The sequence below is a fragment of the Equus quagga genome, chromosome 2 (genome assembly GCF_021613505.1).
Source record: "Equus quagga isolate Etosha38 chromosome 2, UCLA_HA_Equagga_1.0, whole genome shotgun sequence".
NCBI classification, from domain to species: Eukaryota; Metazoa; Chordata; class Mammalia; order Perissodactyla; family Equidae; genus Equus; species Equus quagga.
Genome location: NC_060268.1, coordinates 110,409,856 through 110,436,222, shown reverse-complemented (window position 1 = coordinate 110,436,222; position 26,367 = coordinate 110,409,856). Strand labels below are relative to the sequence as shown.

The window sequence follows — 26,367 nt, the reverse complement described above, 5'->3', positions numbered from 1 at the left end:
CAATAAATTTGTGGTAACTTGTTATAGAAGCAATAGGAACCTGATACACACTACATATGTAAGGTGATGTATTACCAGTTTTCTAGAAATCAAGGATATTAATAAAACCAATAGCAGCTATCATTCATTGAACACTTCCTTTATGCCAGGCCCTTTACATGTAATCTTAGGCAGTCCCAGAACAATGTTTGAGGAGGGTATTACTGTATTTACTTTATAGATGGACAAACTGAGCCTTATAGAGGTTAAGTGTCTAAGGCCACATAAACTACAGTGTTTTAGAAGTGGCAGCTGAACCCAGTCTATCACTCCATGCTTTTCTGTTCGTTTATCCCCATTCCCATATTTTATTATAAACTTTTGTGTTCGTTGCCATTCTTCAGGGTGCATTGTTTGTATGTGTCAATACAGGAGTGGGAGGGGCACGAGGCAGAGGAGGACATCCACGTCTGGGGCATACAAACGGAAAGAGTAGCCAAAGCCACCTTCACAAGTCGCAGGTGGCTTATCTATGTGCAGTAGATGTGAGGCTACAGAAAAGTCCAAAGAAAACGCTTCACGCGGAAAGTGGACGATCCCGCGCCCTTCGTTTCTAATTCGCGTAGGTCCTGGGCGAATCCTGGAGCCTAGCGGAGTGCGGGGCCAAGAAACGACGACAGCGGGACGTCCCCCGCCGCCTCGTTTCCAGGAGCAACTGCCTGGGTAGGGGGTGCCGCGATCGCGGCCGGCCGGAGGGGAGGGTTCACTGCCCCACCCGCCCGCACCTCCTCTTGTTTTGGAGGCCCGCGTGGTCCCACCTCATTGGCCACCGAGGAGTCCGAGGCCCCGGGGAGGCGGAGCGGTCTCTGCAGTTGTAGTTCCCGGGTTCGCTCGGCCGCAAACCCCGCCTTCCGACCGGAGGCGCCCTCACACTCGTGCGGGACCACAGCTCCCACAAGGCCCCGCGCTCGGAGGGGGCGTGGCCAGGGCGAAGGGGAAGCCGGGGGCGGGGCCGCCTAGGGGATGAAGTCGGGGTGCTCGGCGCTCCGGCCTCACTTGCCGCTGCCGGGCGCCGGGCAGAGCGAACCCCGACTCTGTACGGGCGTGCAGACCTCTGACCCTGGAGTCTCTCAGCCGCCGGGAGCAGTCCCCTTGGGTCGTCGCCCGGGCCGCCCGCCGTTCCCCGGCCCCGAGGGGACCGGCCGGCCGCGGTGGGGGGAGAGGTCAGCATGAGCCGGGGGGTCCGGCGGGCCGGCGCAGGGCAGGGGGCGGCGGCCGCAGTGCAGCTGCTGGTTACCCTGAGCTTCCTCCCGAGCGTCGTCGAGGCCCAGGTAAGCCCGAGTGATGGCGGCCGGGGACCCCCGGCGAACGGGTCGCGGCTGTGGCTTGAGGAGGGCCGGGGCCGGACCCTGAGGTGGCTTGTGGCGAGCGGAAAGGACTGGGGGCTAAAAACCTGACAATCAAGTCCAGGAAACGCCTGCGAACCGCTTACGGTGTGCGGGCATGGCGACACTCATGGGGTAATGGCAGTCAAAAGAGGAAGATGGTGACGGTCCCCGAGATGTTTTCGTTTGTATCTTTCTGATTTTTGAAGCGGCTGGGAGTGTGGCGGGAGATGGGACGGCAATGAAAGCATCCTCGGCTGTTTTGCGAAGAGAGCACGCAGAGAGATGGTGAAGCTCGCCCCTTCAGGGCTTGGCGGGGCGGCGGGCGGTTGATGGAGAGTAGGTGACAGACCCTGCAGCCCTCAAAAGCGGACTGATGGGAGGGAGACAAGACTTAACTTCCTTGAACTTCTAGACTCGAGAGCCCCTCGGCTTTTACCCTTGCTCAAGTATCTTCCCTTGCTCAGGACTGCTAGATGTTTATCCAACTTGTACCTTGTCTGCTAAGTGGCATCACCAGGTGAGCCCAAGTAGGAGACTGGGGGTCTGTGTCTGGCCTCGTGGCTCTCTCAGTAGTGAGATGATGGCTGGAGGGTAAATTAGGGTTTGAGGGTTGTCTTCGTGAAGCTTATGTTTCAAAAGTGTTCTCAATATGCTGGAAGTCGGAGGGTTAGGTGACCAGAGCCTTTAGCCTTCGGAGAGGTGTTTACTTCTTTTTTCTACAGTAGAATTTGAATAGACTGCTGCCAGGTGCTGCTGTGTCTTGTCTGCACCTGCTGCAAAGTGGCAAAACTACTAAGAGGGAAGAGAAAAAAAAAACGTGTCTCAGGTGGCCCGATAATGAGGGGAGATGTCATTTGAAGCAATTAAATGCTAATTGCTAAGAAAAATTAAAGGTAACTGAATGTCACTGTGTAAACATGTTTTTCTGACTTTGTTCAAACACTTTTTCACGGTGTTATGGTGTTCTAAATCCAAGAATGTCTGAATATTCAATTTTTGTCTATGTTTGAGTATTTTAACAATGAATGGTTTGATGAAAATGGGCAAACTTTCGGTTTTGGTATTGGGGAAAGTGTTAAAAATGGAGATTCTCTGGCCCCACTTGCCAGATGTTCTGATTTAGTGGATCTGGATGTAACCCAGAAATCAGCATTTTAAACAGTTCTTGCAAGTAACTGTCATGTGTTTATGTTTTGAACTATCTTTTAACCCCACTTGGAAAACACTGAAATAGTGGAAATCTGGGCGTATCTACCAGACTTATGAATAGTACATTTTTCATATTGTCTTTGGCAAAATTATTTTTGAGTTACTTGTTTGGTGTTTTTGAGTGGAAATTGCATATAGGTATTTTTCTAAAATGAGATTTTTCTCATTGTCTCTTTTTCCTTTTATATAGCGTACATTAATTGTGTACTTTGTCACCAATCTAGAAGCCTCATTTTAAGTTTCTTCACCTACCACTAATTATGTGTATTAAAGTTTTATAATTGCATGTGTACTTTAAATTTTATTATGTGCAAATAATATACGTAACTTTAACTTCATTATGTCCAAATGAATATATGGAGTTCAACAGTTAAAGGTTTGTGCATAGCATTGAGCCAAACAGTCCTCAAAAGTGAATACTCTGGTTTTTGTTACCAGTGGTACTTTCTAATATAGTATTTGATCATATTTTAGATAGTGTTTGAATCTGTAACATGTTTCAATATACATTATCCCATTCTATTTGATATATCTCTCAGAAGTGGGGCTATTGAGGTAACAAGTTCAGAGAGCTTACATGACTAATATCGCACTTTTAAGTAAGTGAACGAGATTAAAGTGGAGCCTAGTATGCTCCTTTCTGGTCTCTGCAGTTGATCTCAGTCTGCTTGCTTCTTGGTGGTATAGAAATAAAGCAGGAGACCCAGGAAAATAAAAAAATGGAATTTGGCCAGTTCTTTCACTTCTCTTCCATATACTAAATTGCAAGATGAACAGTAAAGCATAAAGGGAAGGCTTAGATTTTTTTTTTTAAACATTGGCACTTGAGCTAACATCTGTTGCTGATCTTTTTTTTTCTTTTCTTCTCCTCCCCAAAGCCCCTCAGTACACAGTTGTATATACTAGTTGCAGGTCCCTCTAGTTGTGGCATGTGGGACGTCACCTCAGCCTGGCCTGATGCGTGGTGCCATGTCCGCGCCCAGGACTCGAACCATCGAAACACTCATCAGGCCAGGCTGAGGTGTTGTCCCACATGCCACAACTAGAGGGACCTGAAACTTGCTAGGGGAAGGAAAAAAACTCCCTTGGGAATTTGTAACCATGAACCAGCTCTTATGGAGATTTGCAGCCCATATTCATGCCACCTGTGCTGGGAAAAGCTTCACGTGGAAAATTTATAGCAGTCCCAGGTTGGTATGCCCCAAGTTACTAGTAAAAGCGAATATCCATCCCCTCTGGAAGAACTGATTTTCAATGCAGGCCCTAAAGAATTCTTGAAGATAAAGTGCCAAGCGGAATAACCTTCTAACAGTCAAAAAATCACAAAACACACAAGGCATCCTGAATGAGGTATGAGAATATAGACTATAGAAATAAACCTGTAATGACTTCAGATTCTAAAAATATCAGACAATTTAAATCACTATATTTAATGTGTTTAAATAAAAAAAAGAGACACAGAGAGACTTGGAAGCATGAAAAGGGAACAAGAAATTTTAAAGAATGACCAAAAAGATTAAAACATATTGAAATAGAATTTCTGGAAGTAAAATTAAAAACTCAGTGGGTGGATTAAATAGCTAATTATACTCAGAAGAAGAAATGATTATTAGACAAACATTTTATGTCTTTTTCTTTCTACTTAATCTTCCAACACCTTCTTTTCCATCCTCACTTGACTAGCAAAATTGAAGTAATCAGAGAAATCCACATTATCCACTTACTACTGTGTGTACCCACATGTTTTGACTTCCTGTCAGTTACCATAGATGAACTGTACTCTTACAAAGGCCAGTCCCTCCACTCGTACATTAGTCCCCATGCCTGCTTTCCCATTTGAGGCCGTGATTGAGCAAATCTTCCCTTTCTCTCCTGGATCGTTAATCTTTCCTTCTCTAATAGACTGTTACCTCTCATCATAAAACATGCTGTTTAATTCTGCTATTTTAAAGTTCTCTCTTGACCCACACATCTCCTCCAGCTCTGCTCCATTTTCCTGTTCCCCTCTAGAAAAACTCCTCAAAAGAATTATCTTTAGCCCTCCTACTCTGGTCCTTTCTTCAGCCCATTCCACTCAGACTTTTGCCCCTACCATTCCTCCAAAACTGGTCATGTCCTGGTCATTGATGTCTTTCTTTTTGCTAAAGCCAGTAGTTAGTTTTTAAACTTTAGCTTTACCTATGGGCAGGCAGCATTTTTCACAATCAGCACCCACTCGTTGAAATAGTTTTCTTTGGGCTTCCAGGATACTACTTTTCTGATTTTCCTCCTATCTTGCAGGCCAGTCTTTCTTATTATCCTCTGCTTCTTCTTCCTCTGCCGCTCTCTCTTGCTTATCTTATTTAGTCTCTTGGCTTTAAATATCACCTGTTTGACCGACTCAAAATCTTCACACTAGGCTTCTTAGCTCTAGATCTGTGTAGCCAACTACCTTTTCAATGTCTCCACTTGGATGACTAATAGGTATCTCAAACTTGATGTATCAGGAACCTGATTCCTCATCTTTTCCCTCAAATCTGTTCTTCCCACAGTCTTCTGCCCCTTAAACATATGCTGTAGCCAAACCTACCTCCCTGTTGTTCCTTAAATGTGGCAAATATGCTCTTGCCTTGAGGACATTGGACTAGCAGTTTCCTTTGCCAGCACACTCTTCTCATGTATTCATATGGTTTACTTGCTCACTTAGGTTTCTGCTAAAGTGTCACCTTATCTGACATGTCCACTTGTCTAAATTGTCACCTTCCCTGATCATACACTATAAAAGAGGAACCTTCCATTCTCACCTTGTGTTCCATATTCCTTCTGCTTAAAGCTCTCCAGTGGCTTCCTATCTTACTCAGTGTGCTATAATACAAAAATATATTTGATCTTTGTCCCCTGTTCCTGTCACAGAGCTCCTAAAACCCTTGGAATTTCCTGAGAAAAGAGTGCCTTTTGTTATTCATAATGAGCCGCTTTCAATCACACCTCAGTTTATACTAATGCAGTGACTTAGGTGGGAACCCCTACATAGCCTCAGGAAGGGCTGGTCGCTGGAAAGAGCAAGTGATCAGAGGACTGGAACTTTCAGCCCCACCCACTGATCTCCAGGATGGGTAGAGGGGTGCTGGAGACTGAGCTCTGTAAAAGCTCTTAAGACAATGAGAACTGATGGGCTTCCAGGTTGGTGAACACCTGGACTTGCTGGGAGCATGGCTCAGAGTCACGGAAGCTCTGCACTTGCACCTTCCAATACCTTGTCCTATGCATCTCTTCTATTTGGCTACTCCTGAGTTGTATCCTTTACAATAAACCAGTCAACATAAGTAAAGTGTTTTCCTGAGTTCTATAAGCCGTGCTAGCTAATTATCAAGCCTGAGAAGGGAGTCAATGGGAACCCCTGATTTATAGCCAGTGACAAGTACAGGTGGCCTGAGGCTTGGGACTGGTGTCTAAAGTGGAGGCAGAGCCATGTGACTGAGCCCTTAATCTATGGGGTCTGCCCTAACTCCAGATGGTGTCAGAATTGCATTGAGTACCCAATTGCTGTTGGAGAATTAGAGAGTTGGTTGGTGTGAGAAAACACCAGATTAAGTAAAAGCCAAAATCTTACAATGGTCTCTTAATTCTCCTTTTTATCTACCACATAGTCCTCCTTATTGTTCCCCAAACACCTTGGGCAAGCTTACTGCCTCAGGGCCTTTACATTTAGTATTCCCAATTCCTGGAACGCTCCCCCACATCCCTCCCCCCAAAATGTTAGCTTGCTCCTTTCCCTCCTTCAAGTTTTGCTAAAATTTCAGCAAGACCTTCCATAACTCTCCCTTTTTAAATAGTAGCAGACCCAATTCTGCAATACCTGTCTCCATTTTCTAGTTTTCCTCCATGTCACTTTATTACCATCTGACAGAGTATGCCTCGCTCATTCATTTTTTTTTTTTCCTTTGCTCTTATGAGAATGTAGGCTCCTGGAGGGCAGAGATTTTTGTCTGGGTTTTTTTTCCTTCCTTGCTTTCTTCTAATTCTGTCTTCCTAGCATTTTGAACAGTGCAAGGCTTATGTTAGGCCTTCAATAAATATGTTGAATGAGTGAATAAATGAATGGAAAATAAATGCAAATTAATTATTCAGAATGAAGCCCAGAGAGATAATGGGATAGTAGACATTAAAGAGAGCTTAGGAGACATGGAGAATAGAGTAAGAAGGTCTAAAATGTCTGATTGGAGTCCCAGAAGAATATAATAGATTCCATTGATATTAAAGTTCAAAATTAGAAAAAACCCAGCCCTCTAAGTATATTGTTTAGGGATACATCATATGTTATGAAATTACAAAGAAAAGTAAAGAAATTAACAAATAAAATTTTTTTACCTACGGGGGAGGGAGATGGGTGTAATTAAGGAGAGACTTAAAAGATACTGGCAGTAGTCCATGTCTGTTTTTTTAAAGTTTGGTGACACACTTTTTGTCTTAGTAGTAGTCTTTAAGACTTAGAAGTATGTACATGCTAATTTTGTATACTTTACCCTAGCCCCTACCACAATTAAACATTTTAAAAATATAAAACAAAATATGGTGGTCTACTAACTAAAAGTCAACAATTTAAGAAAAATTCGTAAGAAAGAGCAATCACTGGATAAAATATTTTTAAAACCTAGAAAGTTTTTTGGTTTCTATTGGTTTTTGGGTTTTTCCCCCTATTATTGAGGGGGCTAGAATTTGTAGTTTTGTAAATAGTAAGCTAGAGCCATGGAATGAAATTCAGCAGAGTTAGTGACAGGATCTTAGTAAGTGGGATAGCAAAGCATATAGAGTTCCAGAGCCAAAATTCTCCATAATGATCCCTTGTTCTTTATCTCAAGGTAATATAGCTCTAACTCTTTATGTGCTAGGGAGTTTGGCGACGCATTTGCACTCCTAGGGAGACAGCATGAGAAAGAACCCACTGGGAAGGACTGATTTCCATTTTCTGATCATTCTTTGCATACGTTCCTTTTATGGATCACATGAATAACCTTTAACAGGTTGAGTCCCATTTTTGTTTTTAAATTTTAATTAGCAAATACTAGTCAATTTGAGTGAATAAATTATCTTTTTATATAATACAGATTTGTTAAGGCTGAAACATCAGTAATTTACATATTTTAAGTTATGTATGTGTATTTTTTCCTAGGTCACCGGAGTCCTGGATGATTGCTTGTGTGATATTGATAGCATCGATAACTTCAACACCTTCAAAATCTTCCCCAAAATAAAAAAATTGCAAGAGCGAGACTATTTCCGTTATTACAAGGTATATAATATAATTTTTTATTCCATTGGTACCAAAGATTTTTATATAGCTGTCTACAAATGTGACTTTTAGCACCCATTTGAAAACCCATTTTGACTCTTCTAGGCGTCCTCTGCATATCTTTTATCATTGGAATGTATGAAGTATTGTAGTGAAAACTTGTTAGTCTTTTTGAACACTGAGAAGCTGGACCCTCTTCCTATGTTTGGGGAGTTCTTCATCTTTCAGTTTTGGTTTTGAGGCAGACACTCCTGCCTCTCCAGAAACTGACAATGCCAGGGACTTATTTTGTCAGCCTCCCTTGTAACTTAGGTTCTGCCATCGAGACACACCTGTCCAGGTTTTGAGTTGTGCTGATGGCAGGGTCGCGTGCTAGCATGGTTAGCAGTGCAAAGTCCCACAGCTGCAGACATTCACTGGGTAACTCACATGGAGGGCTTGCAAACCAGCCTGAGGATACAAGGAGAATACCATCCGTGGTCATACTGCAGAACTAGTTCTTAAATCTAACAGTAGTCTACTCTAGACCTCTACAAACTAACCGATGGTAGTTGAAAGGCAGCAGCAATAAGGCAATATTCAAAAGAACAGTATTTTAAATTTAAGAAAAGTATTTTAACAGCTGCTGTTGTACCTTGCCCGTGCTCTTGCTTTCAGTATTCAATTGGGTTTATAATTTCTTTGATTTTCATTTTTAGTTTATTATAAAAATTGAGCGTGACTTTTTTTTTAATCCTGATTCTGTATAGGTTATCATAGTCCTTTAAATATTTTTCAGGGTAAACAAATCCAGTATTTTGGTAGATTTAAGTTGTGCAGAAAGATAAAGTATAAAATTAAAGATTTCAGAATCCATCCCCTTTTCCTGTCAGCACCAAGAAGATCCCCAAAAAGTGAATGTTTCCCCTGTACACAAAATCCTTTAGGAATGCAGATTCCATAAACTTATTTCAAGAACTAGTCTATGCCTAAATAAACTATTGAGTGTCTGTTATTCTAGGCATTTTACATACCAATAAGACAAATTAGAGTAGCTTCTTCTAATACCCACCCCTAAATCTACAAATCTATCTGCGTTTGTAGCTGCTTTCTCCTGCTTCCTTTCTTCTACTAGGTTTAACCATATGAAATTGTTGCTTTTATAGGTCAAAATGGTTGAATATTGCCGATTTCATATGGTTCAGGCTAATATAGTTGAGTAAGTGTTCCTTCTATCAAAGATCATCCCTTCACGGAACACCCAGATCACATTTCCATCAATGTGTCATGGCCCTCACTTTTCACTCCTCCCTTTTCAAACTGTATCTTCTATTTCTGTATCCCCACATGCCTGGTTAATATAATATTAGGCACTCAAATATTTGAATAAATGAGTGAATATCTTGTTTAGTCTTTACACTGAAATGCTGTCAGGTCAGTATTATCCACATTTTACAAATGAAGAAACCATGGTTTAGGTATACTAGGTAGGGTACTTTTGTTGGCTGACAAACAAAACAGAAGTTTTATTAAGAAAAGATGTGGAGTAGCTCCGAAACTTGAAAGATAAGCTGAAGAAACATATTTCAGAAAAGAGAAATTAGAGCAGGAACTAATGGCCATTCTCTTTATGGTACCACCAAAATTTTGGATCCAATGCACCATTTTCCCATATTTTTATAACGCTTTATACAAGAGTCAGATTTCTTGGAGAAGGGGGTCTCATTGGCCTAGGTAGAGTCATATGACCCCCTTGACAGAAAGAGGGATAGACACTTCGGTTAACAGTCCTGTTTGCATAAATATAAGGGAAGTCATTGTTTCTCAAAAGGAGATTAGGGGATGTGACAGAAGAAGGAAAAATTAAAATTGGATAGACAAACATACAATTCATCCTTCTTGTACATGCAGTTTAAAAAATGTTCTAACCAACATAATGAAATTACTCTGTCTGTGTGTAACCAGAACATACTCATATTCCCTCCCAGAGGAGGGTAATGCAATGATCTAGTTAACGCATTTAGCTCCAAGTCTAGGATATTTGGGTGATATATACTCGCCTCTAGTTCTGTCAACCTATGAATTAAACCAAGTGGAAATTTAACCACCACCAGTATACTCTACATACAGTAGTGGCAGAAAAGGAAAGCTAAGAGAAGAGGTTAATTTTAAACACACACATACATAGTTATGTTTCAGCAAGCAAGTAAATTTAGGTAGAAGCAACAGTCTACCTCCTCAACTGGTCACTTGGCTGCTAAAGCTGGTATTTATAATTTCTCTCTTGTGCCATCCATTCCATGTCTTTGTTCACCAAATATTTATTGAATGATTACTTTGCAGCAGGCTGTAGTCTAAGTGCTGTGGATACAGTAGTGAATAAGACAAAGATTTTGACCTCATAAAGCTTTTATTCTCATTAGAGAGACAAATAGTAAACAAGTAAATGATAAAATATAATTTCATATGGTTATAAGATAAAAGATATGGAGAAAAATAAAGCAGAGTAGGAGATGGTAATCTGGGTGGGGAAGGTAGGTAACCCTATTTTAAGGAAGTTGGTCAGGAAAGGAGGGTACTCATGCTGTGCCATTGGAGCAAAGACCCATCTAATGTGAAAGCGTAAGCCGTGAGGAGAGCTGGGGAAAGAACATTCCAGGGAAGCAGGGTAGAACTGCAGGTACAGAGGTCTTGACTGCAGGTATAAAGGTTTAGTGTGTTTGAGGAATAATAAGATCGGTATAGCTGGAGGGAAGTGAATGAGAGGGAGAGTTGGAGAGATAGATAAAAAAAATCCTAACCACATAAGAATGTTGGATTTTATTCTAGATTTGATGAGAAGCTGTTGGAGAGATGTGTACAAAATAGACTGTAAAGGGGTGAGACAGGAAGTAGTGAAAGCATTTAGGAGGCTATTGCAGTGGTCCAGGTGAAAGAGGATATTGATTTGGAATAGGGTAGTAGAGTTGGAAGAGGAGAAGAATGATCAAATGGGTAACAACAGCAAGCTTTTCTGTTCAAGTGAATGTAAGGTGTGAGGGTAGAAGTGAAATCAAAGATGATGCCTAAGTTTTCAGCATATTACAAAAAATATATCATGACCAGGTAGATTTTATTCCGAGAATGCAAAGATGAGGCTTTTAGGTCCTCAACAAAATTCAACATACTTTCCTGATTCTGAAAAAATTCAGTAAAGTAAGAATGATGGATACTTCCTTAACGTAATCTCAATCCTAATGTTAGCATTGCCAGCAACCTTCTTATGGGGAAACACTAGAGGAATTCTCATTTAGGTCAGGAACTCAGATGAAGGTACCCACTATCTCCTTCAGTGTTGGAGGTATTAGTACAGTCAAACAAGAAAAAACAACTAAAGGCATAAAAATTTTCAAAGAATAAGTAAAACTATATTTATAAATGACAAAAGTATACGTGGAAAACTCAAATAATAAAATGAACATAATAAAAATTTCATTAGGATAGCAGGCTATAAACTTAAAAATCAATATTTTCATAATTATAAACAACACGTTAGGAGATGTAAAAGAAATCCCCATTTACATTAGCAATGGAAAAAGATAAAATATATAAGAATAAATGTATCAACAAATGTACATAACCTAAAGGAAGACACCTTTAAAACACTCCAAAAGGACATGAAAGTAGGCTTGAACAAACAGACGAACATCTATTGTAGCATAAAGATGTTAATCCTCCCTGAGTTAGTATATATATTTAATATGATCCTAATAAAAATAATGATACTTTTTAAGATTTTATCTTTTCCTTTTTATCCCCAAAGCCCCCTGGTACATAGTTGTATATTCTTAGTTGTGGGTCCTTCTAGTTGTGGCATGTGGGATGCTGCCTCCGCATGGCTTGATGAGCGGTGCCATGTCTGCACCCAGGATTCGAACCAGTGAAACACTGGGCCACCGCAGTGGAGCGAGCAACTTAACCATTTGGCCATGGAGCCAGCCCCACCCATAGTTTTTTTTTTTCCTGGAGCTGGACAAGTTGTCACAACTCAAGTTCCCTGGGAAGCCGACTCTGAGACAGTCATTAGTGTGTAAGAGGTTAATTGGGGACTGTTCTTGGAACCAACAACTTAGGAAAGGAAAAGGAAGGGAGGAAATCAGGACTGGGCAAAGGGAGAAGTAAAGCTGTGATGCAGCCTCAGGGGCAACCTCAGGTGACCCTTTGGGGAGTTAAGATGGGATGACCCTCCAGAACTGTTCCCACTGAAGGGAGAGGTCTAGGCCTTTATATCCCTATACCAGTCATTGGATGGCGGCCATCATAGGAGGGCATGGTATGACCTTGGGCAAAGTGGCTCTCTGCAGCTGAGGTTGGCTGCCTGCAACATTTCAAGAAGCTTGGGTAATAAACTCTTTATTCCTGAAGGGTGATCTGAGCAGCCTGTTACAGTGTCTACCACAGTCGACTCCTTGCACTGTGTATTCGTTATATATTGCAGCATAACAGATTAGCCTAGAATTTAGCAACTTAAAACAACAAACTGAGAATGTGGCATTTGATGAAGACCTAAAGGGATTGAGAAAGCAACCCATGTGGCTATCTGGAGAAAGAGCATTCTAGGCAGCGGGAACAGCAAGAGCAAAGGCCCTGAGACCACAGGGTACCTCATGTATTTGAGGAACAAGGAGGCCAGGGAACAAGGGGCAGAGAGCAGGGGAACCAGACCATATAAGGTATTCTTGGCCATTTTAGGGACTTGGATTTTGAACTGGTCTGATTTTCAGAGGTATTGTACATGGGGTGAGGAAGAGAAGAGTCAAGGATGATATCCAGATTTTGGCCTGAAGAACTAGAATAATGGAGTTGCTGTTTATGGAGATGGCAAGAATTACTAGAGGGAAGAGCAGAGTTTTGGATGTGTTAACAAGTTTGAGGTGCCCATGAATGTCCCGTGGAGATGTTGGGGAGGCCATTGGATATACAAGCCAGGAGCTCAAGGGAACCTGCAGTTCCCAAACGTGCCATGCTTTTTGATGCTTGTCTTTAGACATCCTAATCCCACTACCTAGAAATCTCTGTCTCTAGGAAACTTCTTGTCATACCTATTTTGCATGTTACTAAAGGGGGCCTTCCCTGACCACTCCACAGTCAGAGTTGACCACTCTCTCCTCGTGTTCCCAGTCGCTACCTATTTTTGCCTCTTCCTCTCTAATGTAGATATTGTTTACTTCTAACATGTCATTATTGAGGTGTCTATTATGTGTTCTAGGCACTGTTCATAGATAAAATGATGAACAAGGCAAATCCTGGTCTTTACCGCAGGAGGTGCAGACAGTAAATAAATAATCAAGTTATGATAAGTGCTGTGAAAGAATACGAAACAGGGTGTGGGGGCTGCATATCGAAGAGCACTGCTTTAGAGATTCTGCTCAGGGAAGCTCTCTCTGCTGAGGTGATACTGGAGAGTCCTGAAGGAGGTGAAGGGGAGTGAGCCATAAAAAGAGCTGAGGAGCAACAGTACAGGCAAAGAGAACAGCCGCTGTAAAGGCCCTGAGACGGAAAGGAGCTTGTGTCCCAGCGAGAAGGCCGGTGTGGCTGCAGGAGTGTGGTAGGAGATGAGGTCAGAGAGGTGGGCGAGAGCTAGATGACAGAGGGCCTTGCCGAGCTTGCTGCAGAGTTTGGGTTTACTCTAAAGGTGGTGGGAAGTCACAGGAAGGTTTTGGGCAGGGATTGACATGATCCTAACTATGTTTCAAAGAGAGAATTATGGCTGCCATGTGGAGAGTAGATGGCGGTGGAAGCAGGGACACTTGGAATAGTCTAGGCAAGAAATAAGTGGTGACAGTGGAGGCGATGAGAAGTCAATAATGAGTTATTTGAAAGGGATAGAAAGGGGAAGAAACAAGAACACTTTGATTTTTGGCTTGGGCAATCCATGTGGAAGTCCTATTGAATTACTGTGTTCCCATTATGTTTATAATATGAAAATCCAGAGTTTTTACAACGGTTAAAACGTCCTGCATGATCCGTCCCTTGCCTATCTCTACCCTCAGTCCCTGCCACCCTCGCCCTTCCCCCCAAAAAGTCAGCTAAACCAGTGTGAAAACAGTTCCCAGAACCGTCCAAGCTCTGTCACCTTATCCAAATCATGCTTCCTCCAGCTTTCACCCCTCCTAAAATGTTACCTCCTCATAGGCCTCCATCCTCCAGCCCCATTATTTTCCATCACAGAACTCTGGGTTTTACTTTGTAGTATGTACCACAATTTGTAGTTAAATAAACATGTAAATATGTAATGTCCGTTCTCTCTGGTACGTTCCAGGGGAAAGAGCCTTTTCTGCTGTTTCTCCCTAGAGCTTGTGTGCGCCTGATAGATAGTGCTTGGTACACGTTTGTTAAGTGAATGTGCATGACAGAACCCTGGTCAGGGAGGTGGCAGTAAGGGGCTGAAAGACACTGAAGTAGTCCTAAAATGCTTTCCAGGCTCTTTTGATGAGCCGTGTACTTGGACTTTATTCCTTTTTTGAAGTGTCAGAGAACTAATAGCAGTCATTTATTTTTAAAAATTCATGTTACATCAGGGTTCTGAGAAACTGCAGTCATTTTAGATTATGAGCTATGGAGGTCCCACAGGGTGGGAAGCTTTTCTTTCTAATGCACCATCATGTCACTGGGCCCAGCACAGTGACATTTCGAGAGCACTGCAGAACTGTGATACACACTTACTAATGTTAATTCATTTTTTCTCTCAAGGTTAATCTGAAGCGACCATGTCCTTTCTGGGCAGAAGATGGCCATTGTTCAATAAAAGACTGTCATGTTGAGCCCTGTCCAGAGGTAAAATAAATTTTAAAAAAATAGGGAAAAAATTGCTTTGTCTTAGACTTTTAGATAAGCATGTACTCTGTATTTTAGCCTAATGTCGATGGATTTGGACTTTCCATCAAATTTATGTGCTCTCAAGCTCTCTCCTTTTTAACTGGATTATTGAAGATTTCTTCTATACTTGCCACCAAAACGGATTTGAAGACACTCTTGTATCCAGTGGTGTTGGTGATTGGATGTGGAAGTATAGTTAGATTGTGAAATGGATGGAAAATCAGAGGCCTGTTCTAGTATTGGACCTGTAATTGATTACATGTTATTTCATGCTTTATTGAATCTGCATCTTGCTTCCTAGGCAAAGAAGATGCTACTGGACCTTAAATTTCAAATTTAGAGTGGGAATTAGTGCATTAAGTGGGGAAATTTCAGGTTTGGAATTAGGTCTTTACTTGGTCTTGTTACAATAAAAAAAAAAAGGCTATACTTATTGGTAAGGGAGTGCTACATTTTAGACTTTGCTTTTTGACATCTAGCATGATTAATTATATTCTTCTTCAATAGTAATTAATTGTAAGTTATATTTCAATTTTACTTTTATATTTTTAATATATTTATATATATTATATATAATTTATATAAAATATAAATATATATTTATTAGTAGTATTATTTCCTGAACCATTTAGGTATAAGTTACCAACATGATGATCCTTTATCCCTAAATACTTTAGTATGTATTTTTTAAAAACAAGATTATTCTCTTATCTAACCACAGCAGAATTAATACAATCAGGAAATTAACATTAATTATAATACTAATGTCTGATGTCTAGACCTTAATCACATATTGCCAGCTGACTTAATAGTGTGCTTTCTATAGCAACAAAAAAAAGTTCCTGATCCAGAGTCATGCATTGCATTTGGATGTCATGTCTCTTTAGACCTTTTTTAATCTGGAGTAGTCCCTCTGTATTTCTTTGTCTTTCGTTGTCTTGACATTTTTTCTTTTTTCTTCCTCCCTTCCTTCCTTCCCACCAGTTATTTTGTAGAATATCCCTCATTTGGCATTTTTCTGATGTTTCCTAATTATTAGATTCAGATTATGCACTTTTGGCAGGTGTACCATAGAAATTGTGTCCTCAACGTGTCATAATAGGAGGCACATGATGTCATCTTGATCTCTTGGTTGAGGTAGTGTTTGTCAGATTTCTTTTTTAAAAAGAAAATTACAGATTTCACTGTGAAGTAGGAAAAATCTTTGAGACTATGAAAATATCCCATTTTTCATCATACTTTTACCATTTAGCTTTAGCGTGCATTGATGATTTTTGCCTGAATTAATTATTTACATGATATTTGCCAAATAGTTATTTTCTGATTCCATTTCTTCTACATTTATTGGTTGACGTTCTATTGTAAGAAAGAGATTTTTCTTTCCTTTTTTAATCGTATGTTTAAGTATGAACTTGAATTATTTTATTTAATATTTTATTGTTTCTATCATTATGTTTTTTGTTTTGTTTTTTTTTGCTGAGGAAGATTGGCCCTGAGCTAACATCTGTGCCCATCTTCCTCTGTTTTGTATGTGGGATGCTGCCACAGCATGGCTTGATGAGCAGTGTGTGTGTAGGTCCACGCTGGGATCCAAACCTGCGAACCCTGGGCCGCCGAAGTGCAGCATGCAAACTTAACCACTACACCACTGGGCCATCCCCATTATGTTTTTTTATAACAGCTTTATTGAGACATAATTCACATACCATAAAATTCGCTCTTTCTAAAGTGTACAATTCAGTGTTTTTTAGTATATTCACAGAATTGTGCACCCATCACTACTATCTAGTTGTAAAACATTTTCATCACCCTAAAAAGAAACCCCTGCCCATTTTCAATCACTCCCTGTTTCCAGCCCCTCCTCCTGCCAGAAACTACTAATCCACTTTCTGTCGCTATGGATTTGACTATGATGGACATTTCATGTAAATAAAATCATACAAGATGTCGTCTTTTGTGACTGGCTTATTTTGCTTAGCATAATGTCAAGGTTCATCCATATTGTAGCATATGTAGTTTATGGAAAAAGTACTCTAGTCAGGTTTTTTCTTTTAACCTAAAAATTATATAAACTATTAAATACTGCATTGAGAGTTTAAATTAGAGCTGATTTTGATGCTCTGATTTTGTATATGGCATTAAGTTATCTGTACTATGATTTACAAGTCTGTAAATTAGTAAAACTCTTGACCTTTTACCTCAAAGGGTAGTATGAAAACAGAATTTGAATGAATGTATATTTTCTCCTCATAGAATAAAATAGTCTTTGTACCACAGCAATAGCATTACTGATTTGTGAAGAAATCTCAAAACAAAACAAAATATGAAGATCACTTTTAACATTTTTGTTGTTCTTTTAAGAGTAAAATTCCAGTTGGAATTAAAGCTGGGAGTTCTAATAAGGTGAGTCACTCTTCTTTGAATATTTCTGCTTTACCTAGTGAATCTTACCATTTACCGCTTGACAGTGGTTGCGGAAGAGACCCATAATGTGGTTTGTTAGAAATAGATGTGTTTTGCCTCAGAATACCAAATCCTTAATTCTTGCAGAGAGTGGAGAGGGTGTATATTCTTACAGTTAGGTTATATATTCTCTTATGAAATATTTCAGTTCTGTTTTTGAAACCTGTAGAAGAACTATAAAGTGTAACTACAGTGTCAGATGGCCTACGCAATAGGTGTTTTATCATGCGTGTATTTTTAGTCTTCTATTTTAACTAGTCAACTTGTCATATCCAGGATTATATTGTATAGAGTAAACAATTATCAAGGTATTTTCAGCGTAGTACTTGTAAATGGCATTAAAATATGCCTTTATTAAAGATTACTCCTTTCCTTTTATGAGCATGCCATCGTTTACTTTGCCATTCATATGTTTTTAGATAACAGTTTACTTCTAGTTTTTTACTGTTGTACATACATAATAAAGATCATTATACCCTCTCTCTCTGCTTCCATATGCATCCTCGCTCCATTTTCTTTTTGTGCTCTCTCCCCTGTGTGGTCTTTTGTTTGTACTCACTCTCTTTTATTTATTTTTCTTTCAGATATAAAGTAAATAAATAAACACTGTAAAGACTGTCAAAGTCTTTCTGGACTCCTTCCCAATCCCCTTCTATTTCCTCTCTTCCCAGAGCTGGCCACTTCTCTTAAGTTGATGTGTGTCCTTCTGTGACACATTTATTTTATACTTTTATTCTGCAAGTAATATACAAATCTTTTAATATGAAATTTTAAAACATTTAAAATAGTATTATATTTTTGTATTTCTTCGAGTTAAAGACTTTTTTCAGTTTTAGTTTTTACTCAGTATTATACTTTTGAAATTTTGTCTCTGTTGATATATGGTAGATTTTATTAATTTTAACTGCTGCATAGTATTCAGTTGTATGACTATATCATGGGTTAGCCATTCCTCTATTGACGAACGTCTCAGTTGTTTTCACTTTTTTGCTATTACAAACAGTGATGCAATAGCATCTTTGTCCTTTGTCTCGTTGTGCACACATGTAAGAGTTTTCCCAGGTCTGTATTTAGAAGTAACATTGCTGGGCCGTAGGGAATGCCCATCTCAACATTACAAGATAGTGCCAAATAAGTTTCGAAAGTGGTTGTACCTCTTTTGTTGTCTTTGTTTTTCAGTGTGGTTCTGGATGTGGTTTCAGTTGTGGGAGTGCTGGTTCAAGAGTTGGTGCATTTTTATGGCTCCAGATCAATATTGTCAAATTATTTCCTAAGAAGATTTTCTCAGTTTACATCATCACCAACATTCCAATACTTATTGTTATATTTTTAAGGTCTTTACTTTTTCAGTTGGTGGAAATTTGTGACTCATTTTCATTTGTATTTCCTACCTCTGTTAGAGATTTGATAATAGGATGCATCTGTGTTTAGTGTGTATCATCATTGACAGATTGGCTCTTTTGCCAGTGGAACCTGGAATAAAGAGAAAGATAATAATTACTAAACTTACTTATTATAAACTTCCTTTCAGTACTTGAAAGTGGCAAACAATACCAAAGAATTAGAAGATTGCGAGCAAGCTAATAAACTGGGAGCAATTAACAGCACCTTAAGGCAAGTTTTATTTTAGTAGTATTAAGAAAATATGCTCTTACTTAGCTTATTTATATCAGAAATCTTCTGTTTTTTGTGATTTTGATAAAAAATAAAGTTTCAACTAATTTTAAAAGGAAGAAGTAGTTATTCTTTATTCTAAGTTCCATAATAGCTTTGCTTCCTCTTCTTGGCTGATTTGTTCTATTTCTAGAATGTATCATCAACAGTGACTCTATTAAAAAGTCAAAATTGAGAAGATTGCTCAGCTAGCAGGGCTTATGGATCCATTCTTCCTGATTATTATGGGAAAAGGAATTTGAACTTCTAAGTCTTTTATAAATAGTAATTCAATCTATATGTTACATTTTGAATGATGAAAGGTACTATTAACGTAACTGTTAAGTATCATAGTTTTTTTTTCTGTTGACTTTCCCTTATTTGCTCTAAGTATAAACCTACTTTTGAAGGCCAACATAATTTGTAAGTGGTCTCAGATTGTGCAGTATAAAATGACTGAACATATCTATAGTTTGGAGTGGGGAATGGAATATTACTGAAATTTTAAAAATTTCCCTGTTTGTTTAGATTTGTATTTATGTACTATACTTGTTAAAGACTTAGTAAAGATAGAGTCTTATTTATTATCTATTGAAGAAAAATTTTAATATAGAAAAGTAGAAAAGATAATAAACACTCATTAATGAATAAATGTTAACATTTTCTACCATGTTTTTAAGAAAAGAGAAATATCAAAGATAAATTTAAAATCCCCTATATTCTATTCCCCAATCCTGTTTTCCTCTCTTCTTTCTTAGAGGTATCTTCTATCATGAATTTGGTGTAGGTTCCGTCCATGTTTTTTGTTTTTATTTTATATATGTAGTCTTGTGTATATGATTTTATTTGTCCTTTGTGTAAAGGTAATCCAGATAAGATCTGATGGTGGTTTAGTTCTGACCATGGTGATAGCAGTAGACATGATGAGAAGTGATCAGAAACGAAGTAGATTTTGAAGGTAGAGCTGACAGGATTTGCTGAAGAATTGGATGTAGGGAATGAAAAAAGACAGGAGCTATGAATGACTACAAGATTCAGAACTAGAAAAATATAGTTGCTGTTTACTGAACTGGGGACACCTGCAGGAGGAGCAAGTTTGATGGAAAATTATAGTTCAACCTTGGATGGGTTAAGTTTGAGCTGCCTATGAGATATCCAATTGGAGAGGTGAGCAGGCAATTGGATATACAACTCTCAATTTCATGGGAGAAATGTGGGAGGCATTCAACAAATATATGGTATTTAGAAACGATAAACCCGAATGAGATTACCAAGGAGAAAATATAAATAGAGAAGTGATTCAGGAACTGGGCCTTAAGTCATTACAAAATTTTGATGTAAATTGCCTGTTCATATTCTTTGCTATTGTTTCTCCATTGAGGGGTTGCATTTTAAAATTACTATTAATTTGTAGCATTCTTCGTAGAATCTGATAATTCTTTTTTGGCTATATGAGTTGTTAGGGCTTGTCTTAATTTTGCTTATAGTTTTTTTGTTGAACAGAAGTTATTTTTTTAACCTTTTAAATTTAACTATAACACACATATAATAAAGTATACAAACCTTAAGTGGAAAGGTCCATTTAATTTTAAAAAGTGAGCCCAACTCTATAACCTCCATCCAGAACAATATATTTACTACCAGGAAGATTACTATGTGTTCTTCGCATGTCATTACCACCCTCCAAAGTTAATCATGATTTTGGGTTATATTAGCAGAGATTTAGTTTTGCCTGTTTATATAAATAGAATATACAGAATGTATTCAATTGTATCTGACTTCTTTTATTCAATATTATGTCTGTAAGATTCATTCATGTTCTTGAGCATAGTAGAATTTAATTCTTTTTCATTGGTATATAGTATTCCCTAGTAAGAATGCACCATAATGTTTCTATCCTACTGTTGATAGCTGGGTGTTTTACACATTGAGGCCATTTCAAAAACTATTTTGGTGGTGCATTTGGTATGCATTTCTATGAAGAATATACCTACAAATAGAATTAAATACTGCCAAATGGTTTTCTAAAATGACTGTATTGCATTGCCATTAGTAGTGTACTAGAGTTCTTCATTCCACAACTTCTCCAAAAATTAGTAATTTTTAAACAGCTTTATTGAGATATAATTGACATACAATACACCCCATATATTCAAAATGTATAATTTGGAATGCATACTCATGAAAGTCAGCACATTCAAGATAGTTACCATATCTGTCATCCTCCAAAGTGTTCTCATGCCCCTTTGTAACCCCTACATCCCGTCCCTTCCTGCGCCTGTGTTTCCCGCTTTGAACGCTGCTACTTAACTCACAGCACCAACTTGACATCCTGAGTTAAGCCCAAGAAATTCTTACGTTAAGTAGCTTGGCATTCATCTTCACACTGACTTTTGGAAAGTCTGGACTAGACAGCCTCGAAGGTTCCTTCCAACTTATTTATCAGCTAAATGGGGCTGGCCCTATTAGCATTAGATTAGCATTCCCTGTCTTTTCTGGTGCCATGGCCTTAGATGAAATAATCAGTAAAGCCTCATCAAATAAGGATGCTCGATGCCAAAAGTTCCTCTAAGTTAGTCATATTGCTAACAAGAAAATAGGAATTTATGTCACAATTGCTTTGTTCTTTCCTATTTTCAACAGAAGACATACCTGATTAAACATAACTGTAGTTATCATTTTAGCTGCAACTAGAACTTAGGCATTCTTGTTTTATGGTATCGTATATTTCAACTGAGTCACCTATGATACAGATTTTCCTGTTAACTCTTATTAGTAAGCTAATTATATGTTCCTATAGGAGAAAAAAATCCCACAGTAAATTGCATTGGAAAAATTTATTGATAAAGTTGATGTAGTGCAACCAGCCTTATACGCTTCTTGTAGTGGTTGTGTGTGTTATGCAGCAATTTCTCAAATACAAAATAAATTTTTGGTTGTGACAGTATTGCATTTGGAAATTACCCGATTTATACTTAGTACTCAATTTTTTTTACCTTTTTTTCCCTTTTGTGTAGTGAATAAAGAAGAGTAATAATACTTCTCTTATAGATGCTGCTATCATGTGTTCAAGACAGATCAAGAAGGTCTGAATATAGGTTAAAGAGAATGCAGGTCAAAGTTTGAGTGAACGTTGTTGTTTCTTTATCAGTCCTCCAAACCAGAAATCTTGATCAGAGATTTTGTTAAATAGGAGGTAGTATGTAAAATGAATGAGATATCATGATAAAAGTGACATTGCTATTACATAACAGTGACATGCAGTTTTTAGTATTTTGGATCCTATAAGTACAGAAGCAATTTAAATTAAAAGAATTATGAAAGTAAATTTAATAACTGCTGTAGGAAAAAATAATAAATATTTACTACAGTTTCTAAGTCAGTTGAAAAGGCCAGCTTGAATTTTGTATATAACTACATCTTATATGTATTTGTAAGTTAATTTTCTAGTCAAAGTAATTATTATTGAACTGGGGCTAATAATAATTTTAATATAGTTAAGAAATGTGAATCACTCGACGTTAATATCTATGTTTTTCATATAACTTGTTTTCTGCACTTCTTCATAGATTCACTAATAACTGAATTTGTGACACCATCTCATTAATAATGAAGTGACCTTGGATTATCTATTTCTAATTACACTAGAATACATTGTTAACATTTTCAATTTCGGTTAATCATCTTTCTTTTTTATTCCTCCTTCCCATAGTAACCAAAGCAAAGAAGCTTTCATTGACTGGGCAAGATATGATGATTCACAGGATCACTTTTGTGAACTTGATGGTAATAAAACAAACTATTGTAATTAAATTGTCTTAACTGTAACCCTTTTATAAGATGTGGAAATCAATGAAAACATAATCAGAGTTAAACTTTAGTACACTGGATTTTGCTATGTGGATCTTATTATTCATAACAGCATTTATTGAGAACCTGTGTTCCAGGCCCTGTGCTAAGTGCCTTAGTACATTATTTCTAATCTTTACAGCTACTTTAATAGGTGTGTATTATTTCATATCTCAGGAAACTGAGTCTCAAAAAGACTAAAGAATTTGCCCAAGATCACACAGTAGCAAGAAGCTGGACAGGATTCAGTCCCAGGTCTGACTGAATCTAAAACCTGTGTTCTTTCCTTTATGACACATCATCTCCTACGGACCTTCAGTTCAAGCCACTTAGTTATAGGTCTGTAAACATGTTATAAAAATGTTTACATTAGAATTTGCAGGAGACCTCAACAAACTAACATAAAGACACCTTCCAATATTGGGGAAGACTGTAATTTGACTTCTCCTCAGCCCTCTTTTCAAGAGTCTCCTGGAATGGTACAAAGATAGGGCACTGTTCAACAGTAATTACCTCTTCTCTTCACAGAAGATAATTGAAGTGAATCAAAATTTTTTATCTATAGGAGGATATTCCCAAGAGTTGTGCATTTGGTCCCTCTTCGCTTTTTACCTTGTTATTGTTACATTTTTTGGTGGTGGAAAAGAATTTGAGGTTCAAGCATGCATAGTTGGAGACAGGCATCTAGAGTGGGCATACTGGTTTCTAAAGGTTTTAAAAGGATTCATATATAGAATTGTGCTGTTAATCCAGTCTATAATGGAATAAGTTACAGTGAGCTTCTACGCTAGTATGGTAAATTGAGAAGAATGCTGAGAGATGGAATGTTATTACCATGGTTTATATGGTTTCAACAAGGAAAGTTTTAAGAAATCTGAGCAAAGATTTTTTTGGTATCTGATTATAATAATGGGCAATTAATAAAATAGCCCTATTACGATACTTAGAATGGGCAAAGGTCTTATCAAAGCAAGCCGTGGTACCCAGGTTAAGTGGTCACATCACTGCTTATGCTTACATTTGGGCTCTGGTTGTCATTCGAATTATATTTGAGTGTTTAACACTCATAGACTTTCCAGCTTCTCATTTTACCTATTCTTTGATTAAAATCAACAATTTTTAGTAGGGCTTGTTTAACAGGTTTTCAGATTTAAAAATCATTTCTGTGAATATATATTTCTCTTACAGTAAATAGGTATTTAATTAAAAAAATACTATTCAATTGTAGTGCTATGATTAAATTGATAGGCTCAATTACCTGTCATCAATATAAATAGTGTTAACTACTTTTTTTAACATTAGCTTCTTAAATTGTAAAAGTGGAAGAGGTCTCACCATTCACCAAAAGAAACTCAAAAGGGATCAAAGACCTAAAGGTGAGACCTGAAACCATAAGGCTTCTAGAAGAAAACGTAGGCAGTACACTCTGACATCAGTATTAAAAGGATCTTTTCGGACACCATGTCTTCTCAGAGAAGGGAAACAATAGAAAAATAAACAAATGGGACTTCATCAGACTAAAGGGCTTCTTCAAAGCAAATGAAAACAGGATTGAAACAAAAAAAAAACCCACTAACTGGGAAAAAATATTTGCAAGTCATATATCTGACAAAGGCTTAATATCCATTATATATAAAGAACTCACACAACTCAACAACAAAAAAATCAAGCAACCTGATCAAAAAATGGGCTGGAGATATGAACAGACATTTCTCCAAAGAAGGTATACGGATGGCCAACAGACACATGAAAAGATGTTCATCATTGCTGATCATCAGGGAAATGCAAATCAAAACTACACTAAGATATCACCTTACACCCATTAGAATGACAAAAATATCTAAAACTAATAGTAACAAATGTTGGAGAGGTTGTGGAGAGAAAGGAACCCTCATACACTGCTGGTGGGAATGCAAACTGGTGCAGCCACTATGGAAAATAGTATGGAGATTCCTCAAAAAATTAAAAATAGAACTACCATACGACCCAGCTATTCCACTACTGGGTATCTATCCAAAGAGCTTAAAGTCAGCAATTCCAAAAGTCCTATGCATGCCAATGTTTATTGCAGCAGCATTTACAATAGCCAAGACATGGAAGCAACCTAAGTGCCCATCAACAGATGAATGGATAAAGAAGATGTGGTATATATATACAATGGAGTACAACTCAGCTGTAAAACAGAACAAAATCATTCTATTTGCAATAACATGGATGGACCTTGAGGGAATTATGTTAAGTGAAATAAGCCAGTTAGAGAAGGACAATCTCTGTATGACTCCACTCATATGAGGAATTTAAAAATGTAGACAAAGAGAACAGATTAGTGGCTACCAGGGGAAAGGTGGGATGGGGGGTGGGCACAAAGGGTGAAGTGGTGCACCTACAACACGACTGACAAACATTAATGTACAACTGAAATTTCACAAGATTGTAACCTATCATTAACTCAGTAAAAAAAAAGATAAAACATACTTGGCAAAAATTAAAAAAAAAAAGTGGAAGAGGTGTCCTATAAGAATTTACATAAAATCATCCTTTAAGATTTTTAGGATTACATAATTGAAATAATTAGTAATTTTTATATTTTATGTAATTTATAAACCATGCATAAAACCATGCTACTAGTTGGGTTACAGCTACTCTTCTGGGTAGTAATGTTCATGTGTATCCCTGTGATTTATATCTACAGTTTTTTTAATACTGTCAGAGTAGCTTTAGAGTGATTTACTTAGTTATCTAAAATTATTGGATTAAAACAAAAATCTAAAGAGTATTCACCCCAGCTTATTGGAATATATCCATGCATCCCTGCTCTCTGCTGTTTTGTTCTTGGTACTGTCTTGTTTGGAAGGAAGATGATCCCTATAGATCAAATAGTAGGTTTTTAAATAATTTAGCAGTTTAAGGCAAGCTGCTCCCACTATCCCTCTCTTTTTGTTATTGTCTTTATGCTTGGCTTGCTTCTTCCTTTGCTTCAGGTTTCTGCTCAGATGTCAGCTCATCAGAGAAGCCTGCTGTCGCCTCCCTGTATAAAATAGTACCCACTATTGCTGTCTGTCTTGCACTGCTGCCTGCTCCCAGAGCACTAAGAACTCCATGAGAGTGCATCACATGTTATTTAGTTTATCTGTTTGTCGTCTGTCTTCTCCAACTAGATTGTGAGCTACTCGATGGCAGGGGCCTGTCTTTTGGATTCACTACTGTATTCCTAGTGCCTAGAACAGTGCCTGGACATGGTACATGCTCAATAAATATTTGCTGAATGAAGTAGTTTGTTCATAAATGATCTAAATAGTATGATAGAGTTTTACTTTTATCTTTTCCTGTAAAACATGTTCATTAATAAGTTAAAAATATTGTTTAAATCAGTTCTATCTAAATCTAGCTGTATATGAAAATTACTTGGGAGCTATATAAACTATCGATTCTACTTAACTGAGTAAATCATGTTTTAACAGTGAGTTAGTAGCACTTTGGGGTAGAGTTGGTGATGGAGTGTTGTAGGCTTAATCCTGAGTCCATAACTTAATATTTTTGATCTGTGTGCATAAGCAAAAAGCCTGTACAGTAAGTTGGCTTATGCTACCATTATGTTTCAAGAGCTATTTGGGTGTTAGGAGGTGGGAAGGAGTGTTTAGCATCCTAGAAAATGCACTGTGGCCTCATAACACTAATATTAGTGCAGGGAAAAGAAAATTCAGTTGGGAAAAAAGG

The 26,367-nt window shown here is 38.1% G+C and overlaps 2 protein-coding genes across 4 annotated transcripts in view; one reads left to right on the top strand and one right to left on the bottom strand.

The window, feature by feature from the left end:
* Positions 1-985: 985 nt before the first annotated feature.
* Positions 986-26,367, top strand: part of ERO1B (endoplasmic reticulum oxidoreductase 1 beta) — a 53,711-nt gene continuing 28,329 nt past the window's right edge. For all 3 annotated transcript variants that reach the window (XM_046653849.1, XM_046653848.1, XM_046653847.1), the window contains exons 1-6: positions 986-1,310; positions 7,729-7,848; positions 14,560-14,643; positions 17,047-17,088; positions 18,680-18,762; positions 22,514-22,587. In XM_046653849.1, coding sequence (XP_046509805.1) covers positions 1,209-1,310; positions 7,729-7,848; positions 14,560-14,643; positions 17,047-17,088; positions 18,680-18,762; positions 22,514-22,587 — 505 coding nt within the window. In that variant the 5' untranslated portion in view covers positions 986-1,208. The remainder of the gene's footprint in view (positions 1,311-7,728; positions 7,849-14,559; positions 14,644-17,046; positions 17,089-18,679; positions 18,763-22,513; positions 22,588-26,367) is intronic.
* The window catches only part of GPR137B (G protein-coupled receptor 137B), a 92,761-nt gene continuing 84,452 nt past the window's right edge, over positions 18,059-26,367 (bottom strand). The window contains exon 9 of the transcript XR_006887527.1: positions 18,059-18,621. The gene's annotated coding sequence lies outside the window, so the exon portion shown is untranslated. The remainder of the gene's footprint in view (positions 18,622-26,367) is intronic.